Source organism: Buteo buteo, chromosome 1, assembly GCF_964188355.1.
Source record: "Buteo buteo chromosome 1, bButBut1.hap1.1, whole genome shotgun sequence".
NCBI lineage: Eukaryota > Metazoa > Chordata > Aves > Accipitriformes > Accipitridae > Buteo > Buteo buteo.
This window is the reverse complement of record NC_134171.1, coordinates 2,902,713-2,917,639: the sequence shown is the minus strand read 5'-3', so window position 1 is coordinate 2,917,639 and position 14,927 is coordinate 2,902,713. Positions and strand designations below refer to the sequence as shown.

Sequence of the window (14,927 nt, the reverse complement as noted above, 5' to 3'; positions counted from 1 at the left end):
TCAAGCAATTGCAGTGACTCCAAAAGCCACCAAGGGGAAGGTATGTGACGTTTACTTCTTAACTGGCAGGACAGTCAAAAGTTTGGTGTAGTTTAAGGTGCTTGGTCTTAGGACTAGGACAAATCAGATGATCCACAGTGCAAAGCAGCAGACAAGAAGTCGGTATACTTCCCGATTTCTGACATTCTTACCATTTTTACATTTACCTTTAACAACAAAAACAGACAAAACCCTACCATGCCATCCTCCATTATTAAATTCCTGTGGGAAACGTGTCTCAGATCTAATAACCCATTTTAACTCTCTTGTTTTAAGGTTAGTAATAAGTTCTCTTGAGCCTTGCAATATTAGTGGATTATGAATAAAAACACATTCTCTGGATACTTCGGTAACTCGATTACCATGTTCTGCTGCTGGCATCTTCCAAGTAAACAGCCCTCTGCAGCACATGCCTTATATTGAAGCAAAACATAGCTCTAACAAGCTTTCTACAAGTGGTACTGCAGACTTTGGCTTTTATGATTTCCCTCCGGTAAATCTCTCCAAGTTCTAGTGTTGATATTTAATTGGAGTTTACTTTGAGACAACACCATTTTGAAAGAGTTACTGGAAAGGTACTTTTTCATTTACAGGCCCCTTCATTATTGGCTGCTCTTGCATTGTCTCTGAACACAGGCAGCCTGTACATCTGGAGCATTTAGTTACCCCATAAGTATTGATCAGAAAAAATTAGGTACCTTCATCACCTTTTACTCAGGGTGTCCTCCAATATCCCAGTTTCCATTGCCTTCAACACTGTTTCCCTGGAGCTTTAAGGACATTTCTGAAACTCCTCAGCACATACAGTGTTTTGGCTTAAAGTTGATAAAGCGAAACACTTCAGGCTCTGAGCAAGAAGTTAAAACAAAAATCACTTGTTCAGCTGAAAAAGCCTTTAGACTTTCCCAATTTCCTCCCAGGAGGAATTACCAATTCTCAGTGTGACAGACTGGACTGCCCAGTTATCTGGAAAGAAATCTACTTTCCAGATAACATGTAGGGCTTTAGCTTCGAAGCAAAGTTTTGGCCACTTCAAGCTACTTCCAAGAGTTCCTCAGTCAATGCTAAAAGTGTCCATCAGTACCATTAAAGCTGATTAAATAGTTGGATACCAGCTTCCCTACATGATGGGTAACATCGCAGTTAGTTGCACCGCCTCAAACAGATCTGCAGCCAAATCCAGATTGAACAAATGTATTGTCTCATCTAAGGCTTAGATCTGGGGGAAGATGACAAAGCTAGCCCTATCCGAGGCTCCAACAGACCTGGTGTTCAATATTAAACTCTGAGCTCGCTTCTTATTCTTTGTTCTCTCCGCTCCACCGTGAATTAACATCACAGGACAAGGGAGTCCACAGCTGCACAAGTGACCAGGGAGCTGCACCCAGGTTCATGCAATTTGGGGCAGGGAGAGAGCCAATTTATGTGCTTCAAATACCTAATAACCAAACAATGCTGCTCCCCTCCTCCACCCTAGGGTGGCAGAAAACCAGACTGACTTAAGAGAAAAACCACACACACAAGGGATAATATCCCAAGGGAAACCTGTTGGAAAGGACCTTTTTTTTTTCTAATTACATGGAGCATTGACTGACAGGACCCTGCAACTGAGAGTTTCAAAGTCTCCGTATGCAGCAAGAGCTCAACAGCAGGAGGATGAGGAAGCCTCAAACTCCTTTTGTAACACAACTGCATCACCACAGAAGAATACGGAAAGAGCTCAACAGGCAGCAAATCTGATCACACTGACCAGCTGATCAGTTCCAAATATATCAATATTGCAGGATTCTCCCACAGAGCATCGCTTGTGCTCTTAAAACATGCCATTTTGGCAGTGTTCAGGGAAGAACCAAGCAGCAAGGTCTCCTACTGGAGATGTTTGCTGCAAATTATTTAAAACCATCCAAGTCAGCAAGAATGAATGGACAGCAGCACGCAAAAAGCTATTTTGCCTTAAGTTACCACTTTTCATTTCTTAGATCAGCACCTTAAGCAGCTGATACCTTCTCCCAGCCCTGCATACTTCAACTGGAAAACACTGGGGAAAGCACAGCTCATACTGGCAGAGTCAGAGATGAAAAGCACGCCCTTATGCTGCCGTTCTGGGCAGTAACAATTGACATACAAGACAAAAGCTTGAGATTTTACTTGCTTTTCTCTACACCTAAAGAGGTGTGACAAAAAAAAAACCACCCAAACAAACCACACGAGTCAGGGTTTCAAAACCAATCACCATAATTCAAGGAAGTGTAAGACAAGTCAGGCATGCTTGTTAATACTTGGACAAGAAAATGCCCGGTAGATAGGGTCTATGAGCACTGCTGCCTGTGGCAAGCCCAAATGTAGACCTTTCCCCAAAAAGCACGAGGTTGCATCAATAGAGGCAAAGGAAAACGTAATAGAAAAAAACTCAAGAGGGGTAAAAAAACCCTTTTGTAAGTCATTAAATGGGAAATACCAGCACTGCTGTGTTCCAGGGAGTTTTATCTTGAAGGCATAAGAGTCAAGATCAACTAAAGGACTCTTCTTCACTGCAGCTTTACAGCCTCGCTCCCCTTGCAAGTACCACACGTGCTTTCTCAGCACGGACACACATCCATCCACATTTCATCCCCAGAAGAGCCTGAGGGGGATAAAACTTTGTTTCACAAGGCACACCAGAGCCCTATCCCTCCTCAACTTACCCTTTATTCATCCCAGTGGCATAGCTGCAGGGAAGGGCTATGCACAGCCCTTACAACAAGCTACCCAGCTCCACCACGGACCAGCTGTGTTCCTGCTCCCCCCAGTTATATCCACATGCCCATCGCACATGTCTAAATACCTTCCTAATACTGCTTTCTCCAGCACTTTTTAAAGAGTTAGCAACGTACCAGTCACAGTGAAAGCCTAAGGGCACGCTCCAGCCAGTACCCACGGAAAGGGCAGACTCGCCTCTATTTACGTTCCCCTTCTGCACTGCTGCCCCACGCTTTTCTTCTCAGCTTATCCTCCTCCTCATGAAGCCGTCAAGCCTTTGAAAAACACAGCCAGACACCAAAGAACAGATGAGGGACTCGTCCCCACGTGGCATGCCTAGAGGTTTAATGCAGACAGCAGTACGGTGTACCAGCAGGCGTTGGCACCACTTTGTAATAAAGCAGGGACTTTTGTTGGAGACCTTTACCTAAATGGGTTGATTAAAACATCGTCTGCACACAAACGCCTACAAGAAGTGAACTTTTGAGGTCTTGAAAACAGTCTAGAAGACATCCGTGACCCAGGAAGATTTAAATCTACTCCAAATCCCTTCACCTTGGTAAGGTTTTTAGAAAATAAGAAAGCATTGGCCAGAGCAGACACCAAGAAGGAAGGTGCTTTTAAGTAGCCCAATCCAATGGTAAATTGCTGCTTTAGCCAAGAGACTCAGACCTGCAGGGACACAAGTTTGCCCTCCTTATGTGTAGAGACAGCCAAGTCCTCTAGCAATCCCTACAGGAGAGGATGTTTCTGTTAGCAAAGAACACTTTTAAAAAGTTACGTATGTTTAACATACTCTTCTTGCCACAGAATTGCGTAGATGCATCACTTGTCTCCTCTGCCCCCCTAGTAGAAGTAACCCTAAAAGATTTTCGCCACCTCATTGCTTCCCACAAGGGTTTCATTTCCCCCAAAATTCCTGTTTTTTTAGGACGAAGAGGTCTGGATTACCAAAACTAAACATCTCTAACACTCCTGGGAAGTGTTCCATTTCTCTGATTTTTGGAGGACGCAACAAGCCCTCTGACATTTCCCAGGCTATCGATGGTGCGTTAGTCACTTGGACAAAAAGCTTTGCTCCATAGATCTATCTAAACAGCATCCTCCATCACAGTGCAACCATCATGCTAGTCCCAATCCAGGCAGAAAACACAACTTTATACCTTCATGGCTCAGCAGGCACTAAAGTATTGAATCAGGGATTATATGCAAGGAGCTGGATATTCTTCTGATGAAGGGAAATGGTGTGAAGAGGTCTTACAGCATGCCACGGTCACCCTGGTAAACAAAACCCCCGAACCAATTTTCACAGTTGCTGGCTATGAAAGTAGAAAGCATCATATTGAAAGAATAAAGCAGGAAGCATCCTCCTGTCTGCTCAGTCCCAGGCAAACACACACCCACACACAAGCTCAGGGATCAGACATGTCTGCTTTAAAAGCATTTTCCTCACTGCATTGAACAATTCCGCTCTTCACCCCCTCCCCATCTTCCTCCAGAACACCCATCGCAATAAAACCATCTCATAGAAGATCACTGGCTGCAGCAGTGACAGCTACCAGATGACCCCCCCCCCCAAAAAAAAAACCAACAACACCCCATGCACACTAAAGGTTGGTGTCAGCAGTGCTTGGATTTACCAGCAGCACCAGGCTGTCCAGATTGACTCATCACAATTTAGCCCACCCGAGCAATTAATATCCAAGGGTGCCTCCCAGAGGTGAGCTGCAAGAGGAAGCGACCCTGTAAATTGAGAGCCATCCAGCTGCTTTGCTAACAGGATCTCTTTTCCTCCTCAACCGGGTTTCTTGGCCAGCATTTTGTAGGTGAGCAGGACAAGCTGAGAAGGAGGGGAACGACGACACTTTGGGATTTGGCTGGTGGACAGAGAATTTGGGCTGTTTGCCCTTTTTTTTTTCCCCCCAGGTTGAAGGGGGACATTTCATTTTGTTGGCCCCTCTGAAAAAAATAAGTGATTTAAGACTTGCAAGGATTTCTTGCATAAGTGCTACATGGAGAGGAGCGAAAGCAAATACCTCCAGAGATCCCACAAGCTGGCAAAGGCCCAAGAACAGACCAGTTGAGGCTTTTCAGTAGACTTTTCCTGAAACATTTAAATAATTTAGAAAGCATTAACTCTTACTGACAGCTTTTCAGACAGCTCTTTCACTTGCAGGGCCCTATCAAAAACCTCATAAGTCTTAATCAAAAAAAAAAAAAAAAGATACTGGCCCCAAATCTTGGTCAGGGTTGAATGTGGATTCAAAAAGGGACCCGAGATTTTTCTTTGCTGAAATGCTTTCCTTGTACAGGCAGGTCTTCCAGAGGCCACCACCTGCCACTTATCTGCAATGGTACTGTGTAAAACATGCAAAAATACTTAAGAGACAGTCTATCAACATTTCACTTGCTTGTGGCTATTCAGAGGAAGGGAGCGGCTCCCTGCAGCGGTTCAACCGTGTTAAATTAAGCAGCAGCAAGGTGTAAACTAATAACTATAAGACCTCTTCTTTGGGGTTAGGTGGAAGAGATGCTCCAACACCACCAGTTTCACACTATCGCATCCCCCCAGGGTACCAGCATCATGTTTTAGAACAAAGTATGTTGCTATAAAGTTCTCATCCTCTATCTTACTGCCACCAGAGATGAAAACAGCTGCTAAAGAAGCAGCAGCGGCTGGACCAAGCTTTTGCACCCCTTCCCACACATCCCCCTCAAAAGGCATCTGGATGGAACAGGAGACCAGCTCTAATTCACACAAAACCAGAAGTTAGGTCAAAAATGAGATCTGTACTGGAAACATGGAAAGACACAGAAGTAGAGCAGTGAACCCAGCCACCTGATCACCAAACACATTTTCAGCTGTGGTTCCAGCCAAGACACAGAACGAAAAACCTCCCCCCTGCCATTCAAAGTGAAAAGAGTCCAAAGGACACCCAAATGGCAGCCCAGCTGCCCTCCGCAGCCTCAATCATCCCCCCCAAAACGGGGATTTTGGATCACGACAGGCTTGGCAGGCTAATACAAATCACCTCATACAGTTTCTATGTCGAGGAACCACGAAACAACAGCAGCGACACCACCACGGGTCGGGGGGGAGAGCCAGCAGCACCAGGTCTGATTTTGCTGTCCATCATCAACCCAAAATAAAAATGCCCCGGTCCGGTGGTGAAATAATTGCAGACTGACAATCCGTGATAGAGTGTTATTCATTAGGACACTGTTTATGGTTCGTCTACATGGCTTCCATGGCTACAGCAACAAGGATGATGTTTGCTAGCATTTTAGACAGATTACATGTATGCATTTTGTTTTCACTCAGCACTCCACTTTCCCCATGTGAAACATCAGTATGTAAAGCCTCGCAGACAGGCTGTTAGGATGTTTTAGCATTAATTAGAGAAAAACCAGAACAGGTAAGATCTGTTGTGCTCATCTCCCCATGCATATCTTGAAACTAAATTCAAACCCTGAAAGGTAGCACTCTGGTTAATGTAAATTAAATTCAAAAGGTATTCTCCATCCTTAAACACAACAGCACAGAGACATCCGGCACAGGCAATAGATATCATCACTAAGCAGCAAAGCCCATTGAAAAATACATCAAGTACTGCCTTACTTTAGTGAATTTAATAATTAAAGAGCTGGCAGAGCTGGTTTTCTAGATTTCCTGTCCAAATGCATCGCCCAGCAACAGTAGTGCTTCAGTTTGGGGTTTGGGGGTTTTTTTTGTTGTTTTTTTGAAGACCACAACTTACCTGCACTACTTCTTTAATAGAGATGCTGTTCAAACAGCCTCCGCTCCCCTCCCGGCTGCTCCCCCTGAGCCACCACCACACTCGTGTTCCCAAATGCCGCTTCGCTCAGGTGGCCGAGGCAGCAATGGCTCGTGCTTTTTCAATGGCTCCAATATTAATCCATCCAGAGCATCTCTCTCCCTCACTTCCAATTGGCAAGTGGCGAATGGGTGGAGTGAGAGCGGGACCCATTAGCTCCCAGATGGGCACTTCCAACCCAGTTCTCCCAACCGGAGCAGCGATGCCGGCGTGCCGCTAACTTCGCGCCTACGAAGCATCGCTCCGCATGCCGCCGCGGCCCCTCCGAGGCTGGGTTTTGGGTTGTCTCCTCCAGCCACCCAGATCTCCCTGCCTCTCGGAGCTATTTGCCTTTGGTAGCAAGGAGGAAAAATAGAAGAATTAAAGTGACCCTGCGCTTCGGAGCGGGAGGGTTTTGCTGGATGCTGTACGGAGAAAGCCTGTGTGCCTCCTTAAAAAAAAAAAAAAAAAAAAAAAAGAAAAGCTTTGTGGCAGCCAGGCTTAACTGAAGTGAGAAGACACTGTACCTTACAGGCAGAAGTACAGGGAAAACAAGAGGATGTGAAGATGCAGGAAGAAGAGAGGGAGGGAAAAAAGAAAACACCCTGCTGCTGAGAAGTAGATAACAAAATTTCTTAAAGATATAGCTGCTGAGCTCTGCGAGCACGGTGCCTGCCCAGTTGCAGGGCTGAGCTCTGATGGGTTTTCCACGCCACCCGGCATGACAGTTCAGCAGCAGCACAAGGGTTAACGCGTGCATGCAACGAGGAGCCTGCATAAGGGAATGAGAAACAGGGCAGTAAGTCTGTGTTCTAACAGCAAGTTGCAGAAAATAGAGCTGAAGAGACCTCACCTCATCCGAGGAGACTTATATCCAAGCCTGCCTGCCCAGCGCTCGACCACGCAGTGCCTAAAAAGCTTTGGAGGGAAGATGCCACATCCTCTCCCCCCTCCTCCAGCCTATTCTACTCCTTCACTTTCCTTACAATTTCAGATTTTCATAACAATAAGCCAAGTCTCCCCCAGCTGGATATTTAAAGCCCAGAGGAATGATCTATGCTAGCCAAAAAGAAAAAAAAAAAAAAAAAAGGAAAAAACCCTAGCTCCCCAAAGCAACATCAATCCAGCCTTAGAAAAGGCAGAACCCTTAAAAAAAAGAAAAAGACAGAAACAAACAGCGAGTTATCCAAATGCTGGCAAGACTGGGTCACTCCCCTACAGTAACTCTGACAATTACCGTGACTTAAGTAAAAATTTCTCAGCGATCATATTTACCAGGAGGCAGCAAATGTTTCCCAGCGCAAAGCAAGGCAAGGCAGGGCACGGCTCGGGAGAGGCATCACTTTTAGCAGAGGGCTTCAGTCAGAGCCACATACCCCCGTTCTCAGTCCCTGCTACAGACTTGTTTCCACTGCATGAAACCACAGGCAATGCATGTTTTTAAACACCTCCTACGCATTTTCTCTGCCGAGACTGCTCATCCAGTCTCCTCCATATTTTTTTTTTTTTTTGCATGCCACCTGACGAGCTTTCCCAGGTACGGCGCATCATATTCAGACTGTTAAGAGGATGTAAAGGAAGTACACCACGGTTCGTAAAGTATTTGAGGATGGAAGAGAAGCTTGGAGGTCTCTAGCCCTGCTCCTTGCTGGACCACCTTCAAAGCTAAATCAGCCTGCTCAGGACCTCATCTCATCAAGCCCAATACCTTCCCCAAAAAAGTTTTACAGAAAGTCAGGACTGCTGTCCTCGGGATCAGCACTTACAGCAGAGCTCAGCTCCTAAACCAGCAGGAGTTACTCAGATTCCCCATACAGATTCTTTGGGGTAAAGCAGCATGTAAAATTTTGAACCAAGCTGACACGTTTAAGGTACTTCCTTATAGTGAGACAAATCTGCAATATAGAGAATCTTAATACCTTCCCCTATACCCACACTTGATACCTTTAATAACAGTTTAAAGGACAGAGCTGACAGCATCACAACCCTAAAGGTGAAACGAGCCCGCCTAGCCTCCAGCAGGTATTTCAGGTTTCAAACACTGCCGGATTCATTTCAGCAAGCGAACGAGCTTATGAAACAAAAGACTGGCTAAGATCAGTTTCTATTTTTATTTTTTTTTTCCATGCTGAGGTTGTTTATCAGCTCTCCCTGGCCAGCCTGCCTGGGTGCGAGGGTGTAGCAGGGACCTTGGTGGAGATGACGGCGGCCAAGCAAACACCACCAGGAGAGGTCCGAGAAGAAGGTGCATCAACACAACCACGCCAACGCATCCACCTGCGTTGCCTCCCTCTTCACCCACCATCTCCAAAGCCACCCCCCGAAATCTCGGGGGGCTTCTCTGCTACCCCATATACCACCCCTCTGCGGTCCCCAACCCTTTCGTCCCCGGTCACGCACCGTCCACTGGCCCGGTCCACCTCTGCGTCACCAAACGTTGCGGCCACGGGGCCAAATCCTGCGAAGAGCCAGCGCTTGCCCCGAACTGGCCATAGGGCGAGCGGAGAAAGGTGAGCCGGGGGTAACAAAAAGAAGCCGGCTCCATGAGGACAGAGAAGAGAGGAGAGCCAGGTACGAAGCAAACCTTGTCTGCCTTCACCTCCTTCAGCGGGTACTGTTGGGACATGCAGTCTCAGGAGCCTTCTCCCCGAGAAGTTTCTTTTTGGAGAGGAATTAGTGCAAAAAAAAAAAAAATAAAGAAAAAGAAAAAGCTGCTCAAGCAGCCCCGCTGCTGCTGTCACAGCCCAGCAGAGCACACTGGAAAGGCTGCGTCTCCAGCCTGTATTTAAACGCCCCTCTCAGAAAGCAGAGATGCAGCACAGGAAGAGACAAATTCCAGCTCTGCGTCGGGCTGATAAGCCAGGTTTATAATATTCAAGAAGTATTGGCATTACTACAGTTCCTCCCCCCCCAACGAATATCTTGTGCAGTAGCTCGTTGTGCACAATAAGCAAAAAAAAAAAGCCCGATCCCTAAAAAAAAAATAAAAATCAGCCTGTTCCGGTGGGAACAGCCAACACGTTGAATAAAACAAACACACGCGTGTTAAACCCTGGGGACTCAATTAGGCTCAGAGCAGGGGGAAGAGGCGTTTAACTCCTGGAGAAGGAGATGGCAGCGGGTGAGAGGAAAAGGAGAATAAACCTGATGCCCGACCCTGTGCTCCGTGCGGTGCTTTTTTCCCCAGAGGGGTGAGCCCAAGTAACAGCTCCCACCGCTGCAGGGTGCCAGCACCTGCCCCAACACCAAAAGGGGAGGAAGGCCACTTCATCCTCAGCCCCCAGATTACCCCATCCTCCTAGTTTTCCACTCTTTATCTGCCCCCGTGAGCAGGTAGCACCCAGTAATAACTCACTCCATCGCTTTGCTCTTCAAAACCCACCCGCAGCATCTCGAAACAAAGGTTGCCCAGCTCCAAGCGCTGACCAGCTGCCATCATGTCTCCACCAGCTTCAAATCAGAGTTTTTGCCCCTGCCACAGCCCACATTGTCACTAGTCTCCATCCATCCATCCCACCATGGTATGGCTGCAGGGATGACCCCATGAGCCCTTCTACTGCGGTTTCTATCAGGTCCTTCAAACTTCGGGAGCTGAAGAGCGCCCGTGGGGAAGAAAGTTCCTGCTTAACACAAGTATAAAGTCAGTGTTACCCACTCCGGTAGCTTGTGTCAGGTTTTCATGCTTTTCTTCCCATCTTCTTGCAGTTTCTCAGCAGGACATTTATGAGGAATGAAATCAGAGTCTATTCTCTCCGTGCCCTACCCAAATCACAGCTCCCATGGGTCCATCAGAGCTTGCAGACCCTTCTTCAAGAACAGAGTTAGACTGAAGCCCTTCGTACTGCTTTTTCTTTTTTTAAATTGCAAGTCAGAGCCAGGGATGAATTTAGAAAGGGGAAATAGAAAAACCCATGAAGTTATAAGTGACAGCTAAGTGCTTTGATATCAAAGCCAGCACTGACAGATGCAGAAGCCTGCAGTGCTCTGCTCCAGGACAGCATGTCACCATGCTCTGCAGAAAGGCTTTACGGGGAGCTTATACTAGATCATATTTAGAAAGTTATATTACATTAAAAAAAAAAAAAAAAAAAGAGTTTTTCAGTTTCACCAGGTCCCAGCACAAACTCCTGAAGGAGCTGCTTTGCAGACTTCACAATCACAAAACACTGCTCAAACTCAAATTAGCACAAACTTCAAGGAATGGCCTCAGCATTCCCAGTTTTTAACCTTACTGCGCCGCATCCTTCACAGTGGACTCCTTAACCCCCTTCGGCAGCGACGGCACCACGCCATGCCTCAGCTGCTGCCAGCGGCAAAGGTAGCGTGGATTTAACATATGCTGGATATCTGCTGGTGTGTCTGGCAGTAATTTGCATATTTCGAGGGTAGATGACAGTTTCATGATGATGAGTCATTACAGTGTCCCAGAGTTGTTTACTCCCAGAGAAATCCTACATAAGGAAACAGGACTTTTCTAAAAGTGGTTTTGCATTAGGCAGAGGTAACTCAGTTGCCACCCAAACTACAGCAATAGAAAGCTCTGGGATAGCAATCACTGTGGCTTCCCAGAGACACCTAGATCACAGCATCAGAATTACTCACTAAAAAGAACAGCAGCTTTCCCCTCAGGTGATGTGATTTAGCACATGTCTTCAGGCATACAGTACATATGCGGTGCATCGCTGTGGTTCCGCAGGGACAAGGTTTGAGTTTTTAGTCTTATTGAGGCAAATAAAACGGCACCAGGCTAAGTCGGCCAACTGTGGACTAAAAAACCCCAACTTTGCAGCTACCCTCAAGCTCCCTTCTGCAAGAAGTATCAAATTTTTCACTGACACTTGAAGACAATATAGCAAACTTCCATTTCAAATACTTGTGCTTTTCAAACCAGGACATCTTTTTTTCCCCACATTGACTCAACATAAAAACAAAAGCTTGCTGTCACAACTGTTTACAGCCTTAAATGATTTACTATAGCTTTACTAGAAGTCAAGGCACTATGAGTTCACATACAGATATCTTATACCACTGGGGGAGCCAAGCAAGTGCTCCACTTAAAAGCCCAACTTGTATTTTTAGCTGCCTTCATTTAAACAAGCTGAAGCATTCCAATTGCCAAGGAACAACATGAGAGCCGGAGAGAAACTTCCTCTGCGGTACATAATTCTTACAGAGTGGTAACTGTATAAAAGCCACAGATATTTCAAAACTAGAGGGCTCCGACGGAGATGGATTAGCCAACACATCTCGATTATAGCAGGGAAACGGCGACGCGCGGCTCACGGGGTGGTTGCAATGACTGAGGTCGCAGCGTAGACAGGACTCAAGAGTTGCATCACTGTTTCCTTCCAGCCTCCAAAAAGAAAAAAAAACAAGCCACAAAACCAACAACAGCAACCCAGGTGAGAAAGCTGAAATACCACTGGATTTATCCAGCCCTGGGTCAAGCAGTTTATCCCACGCTTCAGCATTTGAGGGGCTATAACTCCTCAAGGGAGGGACAAGGCTATGTTCACACCTAGAAAAAACCCACACGAGAAGTCCTGCAAACATTGCACACTGCAACAACTTGGGGAAAAAAAAGTTTTATGTTCCCAGTAGATTGTTGACATGCACATTCCTGATGGACAGCCAGTCTGCACCATCAGGTCTCAAGAAGAATGACAGTCCTGGACATGAAAACCAGCAGCTTTGAGGAAGAACATCAGATCTGAAGCAAACTTTAATTAAACCGAGAGGAGGGGGGGAAAAACCCAAACCAACAAGGGCACAATCCTCCTCAAGAAGAGATCCTCAGAAGTTTGAGGACCAACCTCCCGCTCGCTGTTTTGCGGGCAGCAAAGCTGTTGTGCCACCTACAGTTGCTTTTACTCCAGAACAAAAACTTTCCTACACGAACCCAAGTCCCTGTCATTTAATTTAGTGTCAAAACCAGCGCTAACGCAGCCATGCTGATTAAGGAAGTGCTTCCTTTGGTAAGGCGGGGGGGGGGGGAAAGAGCTTCAGAAAAAAAAACTTTTAAAGTTTAGGGTAAATCACAAAATACATTTAAACACATCCTCTCCCCGCCTTGCAAAACAACCCGCATCGTGGGGGGTTTTGCCAACGCACACCCCTGCCCAAGCCCTTTACACTAGTTCAGCTTGAGCCATATAGTTTCACCTTTTTTTTTTTTTTCTCCTTTTTATTGCAGCTTTTACACCATTATCAACATGAAGTCAGGCAACCGCATCCGCAAGCAAAGCGCCGGAGTGGAGCTAACCACCACCTCGTGCCCTCCTCCCTTAATTAGGTAGAAACAATAATTAGGTAGAAACAAGCACCAGAAGGGAGGTGTAAGGGGAAAAAACACCCCCAGAACAAGCAGCCACGAAGCTGCCATCGCTCCTTCATCCCCTGGTACTTCTTCCACGCTGCATCTGCGCTCCCTGGGCTGCAACATCCCACTGCTGCCCAAGGAGCCCAAGATTTTTTTTTTTTTTTGGGGGGGGGGGGGTCACCACCTCCCCGCAGACCACCCACAAAACCCCTTGAGCAATGATGCAAACCCCGAGATCTCCCAGAATTCTGCACCCCCACTCCCCAAAGAAGGGAAAGCAGAATACATACTCATCCCCCCTCCAGACCACCCTCCTCTTCATCGCATCCCATCGCCAACCCCGACCCCTCTTCTCCTGCAAAAAAGGCAAAGCTGAGACCCCCCGCAAAGCGCCGACGAAACTCATCACACTTGTGCCCCCCCACCCCGCCGGGCTCCTGCCAGCGTTGCCTCTCACCGCATGGCTGGAGGTGAAACACCCGTCTCGCTGCCATGGCTGCCTCGGTTTTTCCTCTCATCCCGTCTTCATTTCGACACTTTTCGGGCTTTCTTGTGGTTTCGAGGGGTTTCTATTGATTTATTTCTTTTCCTCGCCCCCCCCCCCCACCTCCGCCAAACAAAAAAAACCAAACCCCCCGAACCCCCACCAAACTAAAAAACCCACAAAACCTAAACAGGAGAGACAGCTCAGCTAAAAAAAAAAAAAAATTGTATATAAATAAATAAACCCAACTCGCCGTGCAGGAGTGCGGGCTGGGAGGGGAAGGGACGGAGCGGTGTCACACCCCCGCCCGGGTCCTAGCGCCCGCCCCGCAGCCCCTGCCAGCGCACCTACATTGAGGCTCGTCGCTTCATTTAAAAAAAAAAAAAAAAAAAAAAAAAAAAAAAAGAGAAGTCTGTTTTCACTTTTCTAGGGACGCCAGGCTACTAGAAGCATTGGCAGGTGAGATGCTGCTAACAACTTCAGAGCTGGGAAAAAGCATCGAGCTGACAAGTCTTGCTTCTCCCGTGAAGCGTGCTGATGTACGCCACAGGGTCCCATCATCCGGACTGGTTTTCTCTGCCCCTTCGGAACTTCCTCTGAAATAACCTGGCACAGACACGTTTGAGTCAAAAGCAGCCAGCTGGGACTCAAAAGAAATCCCCCAGGCACAACACACTGACGTACCTCGAGTTTCTTGACCAAATCAAGCAGCAACAACAACAAAGTTTTTAAAAGCAGGTGCAGAGTGATGCTCCCCAACCTGCAGCTTTTCCTTTAAGAAAAAACGGGCACATTTCTTAAGTTCCTACAAACATTGCCCCTTTTTTGTTTGGTGAGTTTTCCCCAGCTGCTGCTACCTTGTTTGCTCACAACCTGAGCAAGCCTTGGTGGTTTTTTTTTTTTGCTTCCTTGCTCAAATCACTCTCCCCAGACCGAGGTAGGTACCGACACCAAGAGCACTGAACACAAAGCAGCCGGGGAAGTGATGAATGAAGCTTAACACTCCTCTGCTGAAATAAAAGCAAGGTAGCAATTAGAGCCTGGCAAGAGGATATTTGCATTTTCTCCAGTGTGTATACAGTGTCATATTAGGATAAACACCTATACTACCATAAAGGCTGGAGTTGGACTGTTTTGCTTCTCCATTTCCAAATCTTTCATTCTTCCAGAAGATTCTGAGCTGATCCAGCTGCAGCAAGCAGTTTGGGAAATTTGGAAGTTAGGGGTAAAGGGGGTTTAAAGAAGTCTTAAAGACATCTTAGCTTTTGATTGCTACAGATCTTGGTCTCAAGGCAGCATATCCATTGTGAACCTTCTCTATCCTCTAAATCGGCAAACCACATCCAGAAAAACACACCTAGAAAACCATTTGACACTGTTCCAGCTGGAGGTGGGAAACCCCTTGCCAAGACTTGAAGGCTTAAACTGCTGTATAGATCCAGCAAGTGCTGGAGAAAAGAACATTCATCCTTATTTAGCACCTAGATTAATTCCAAGGAATCAGCTCGTTTTCCAGTTCCAAATGCTAAGC

The 14,927-nt window shown here is 46.6% G+C and overlaps 1 protein-coding gene across 3 annotated transcripts in view; it reads right to left on the bottom strand.

The window, feature by feature from the left end:
* SLC4A11 (solute carrier family 4 member 11) overlaps nt 1-13,994 on the bottom strand; it is a 98,154-nt gene extending 84,160 nt beyond the window's left edge. For 2 of the 3 annotated variants that reach the window (XM_075044215.1, XM_075044304.1), the window contains exon 1: nt 8,994-10,167. In XM_075044215.1, coding sequence (XP_074900316.1) covers nt 8,994-9,219 — 226 coding nt within the window. In that variant the 5' untranslated portion in view covers nt 9,220-10,167. Of the gene's footprint in view, nt 1-8,993; nt 10,168-13,369 lie in introns of those variants that run through there. The other variant, XM_075044380.1, reaches the window with a different exon arrangement.
* Between the last annotated feature and the right edge of the window lie 933 nt (nt 13,995-14,927).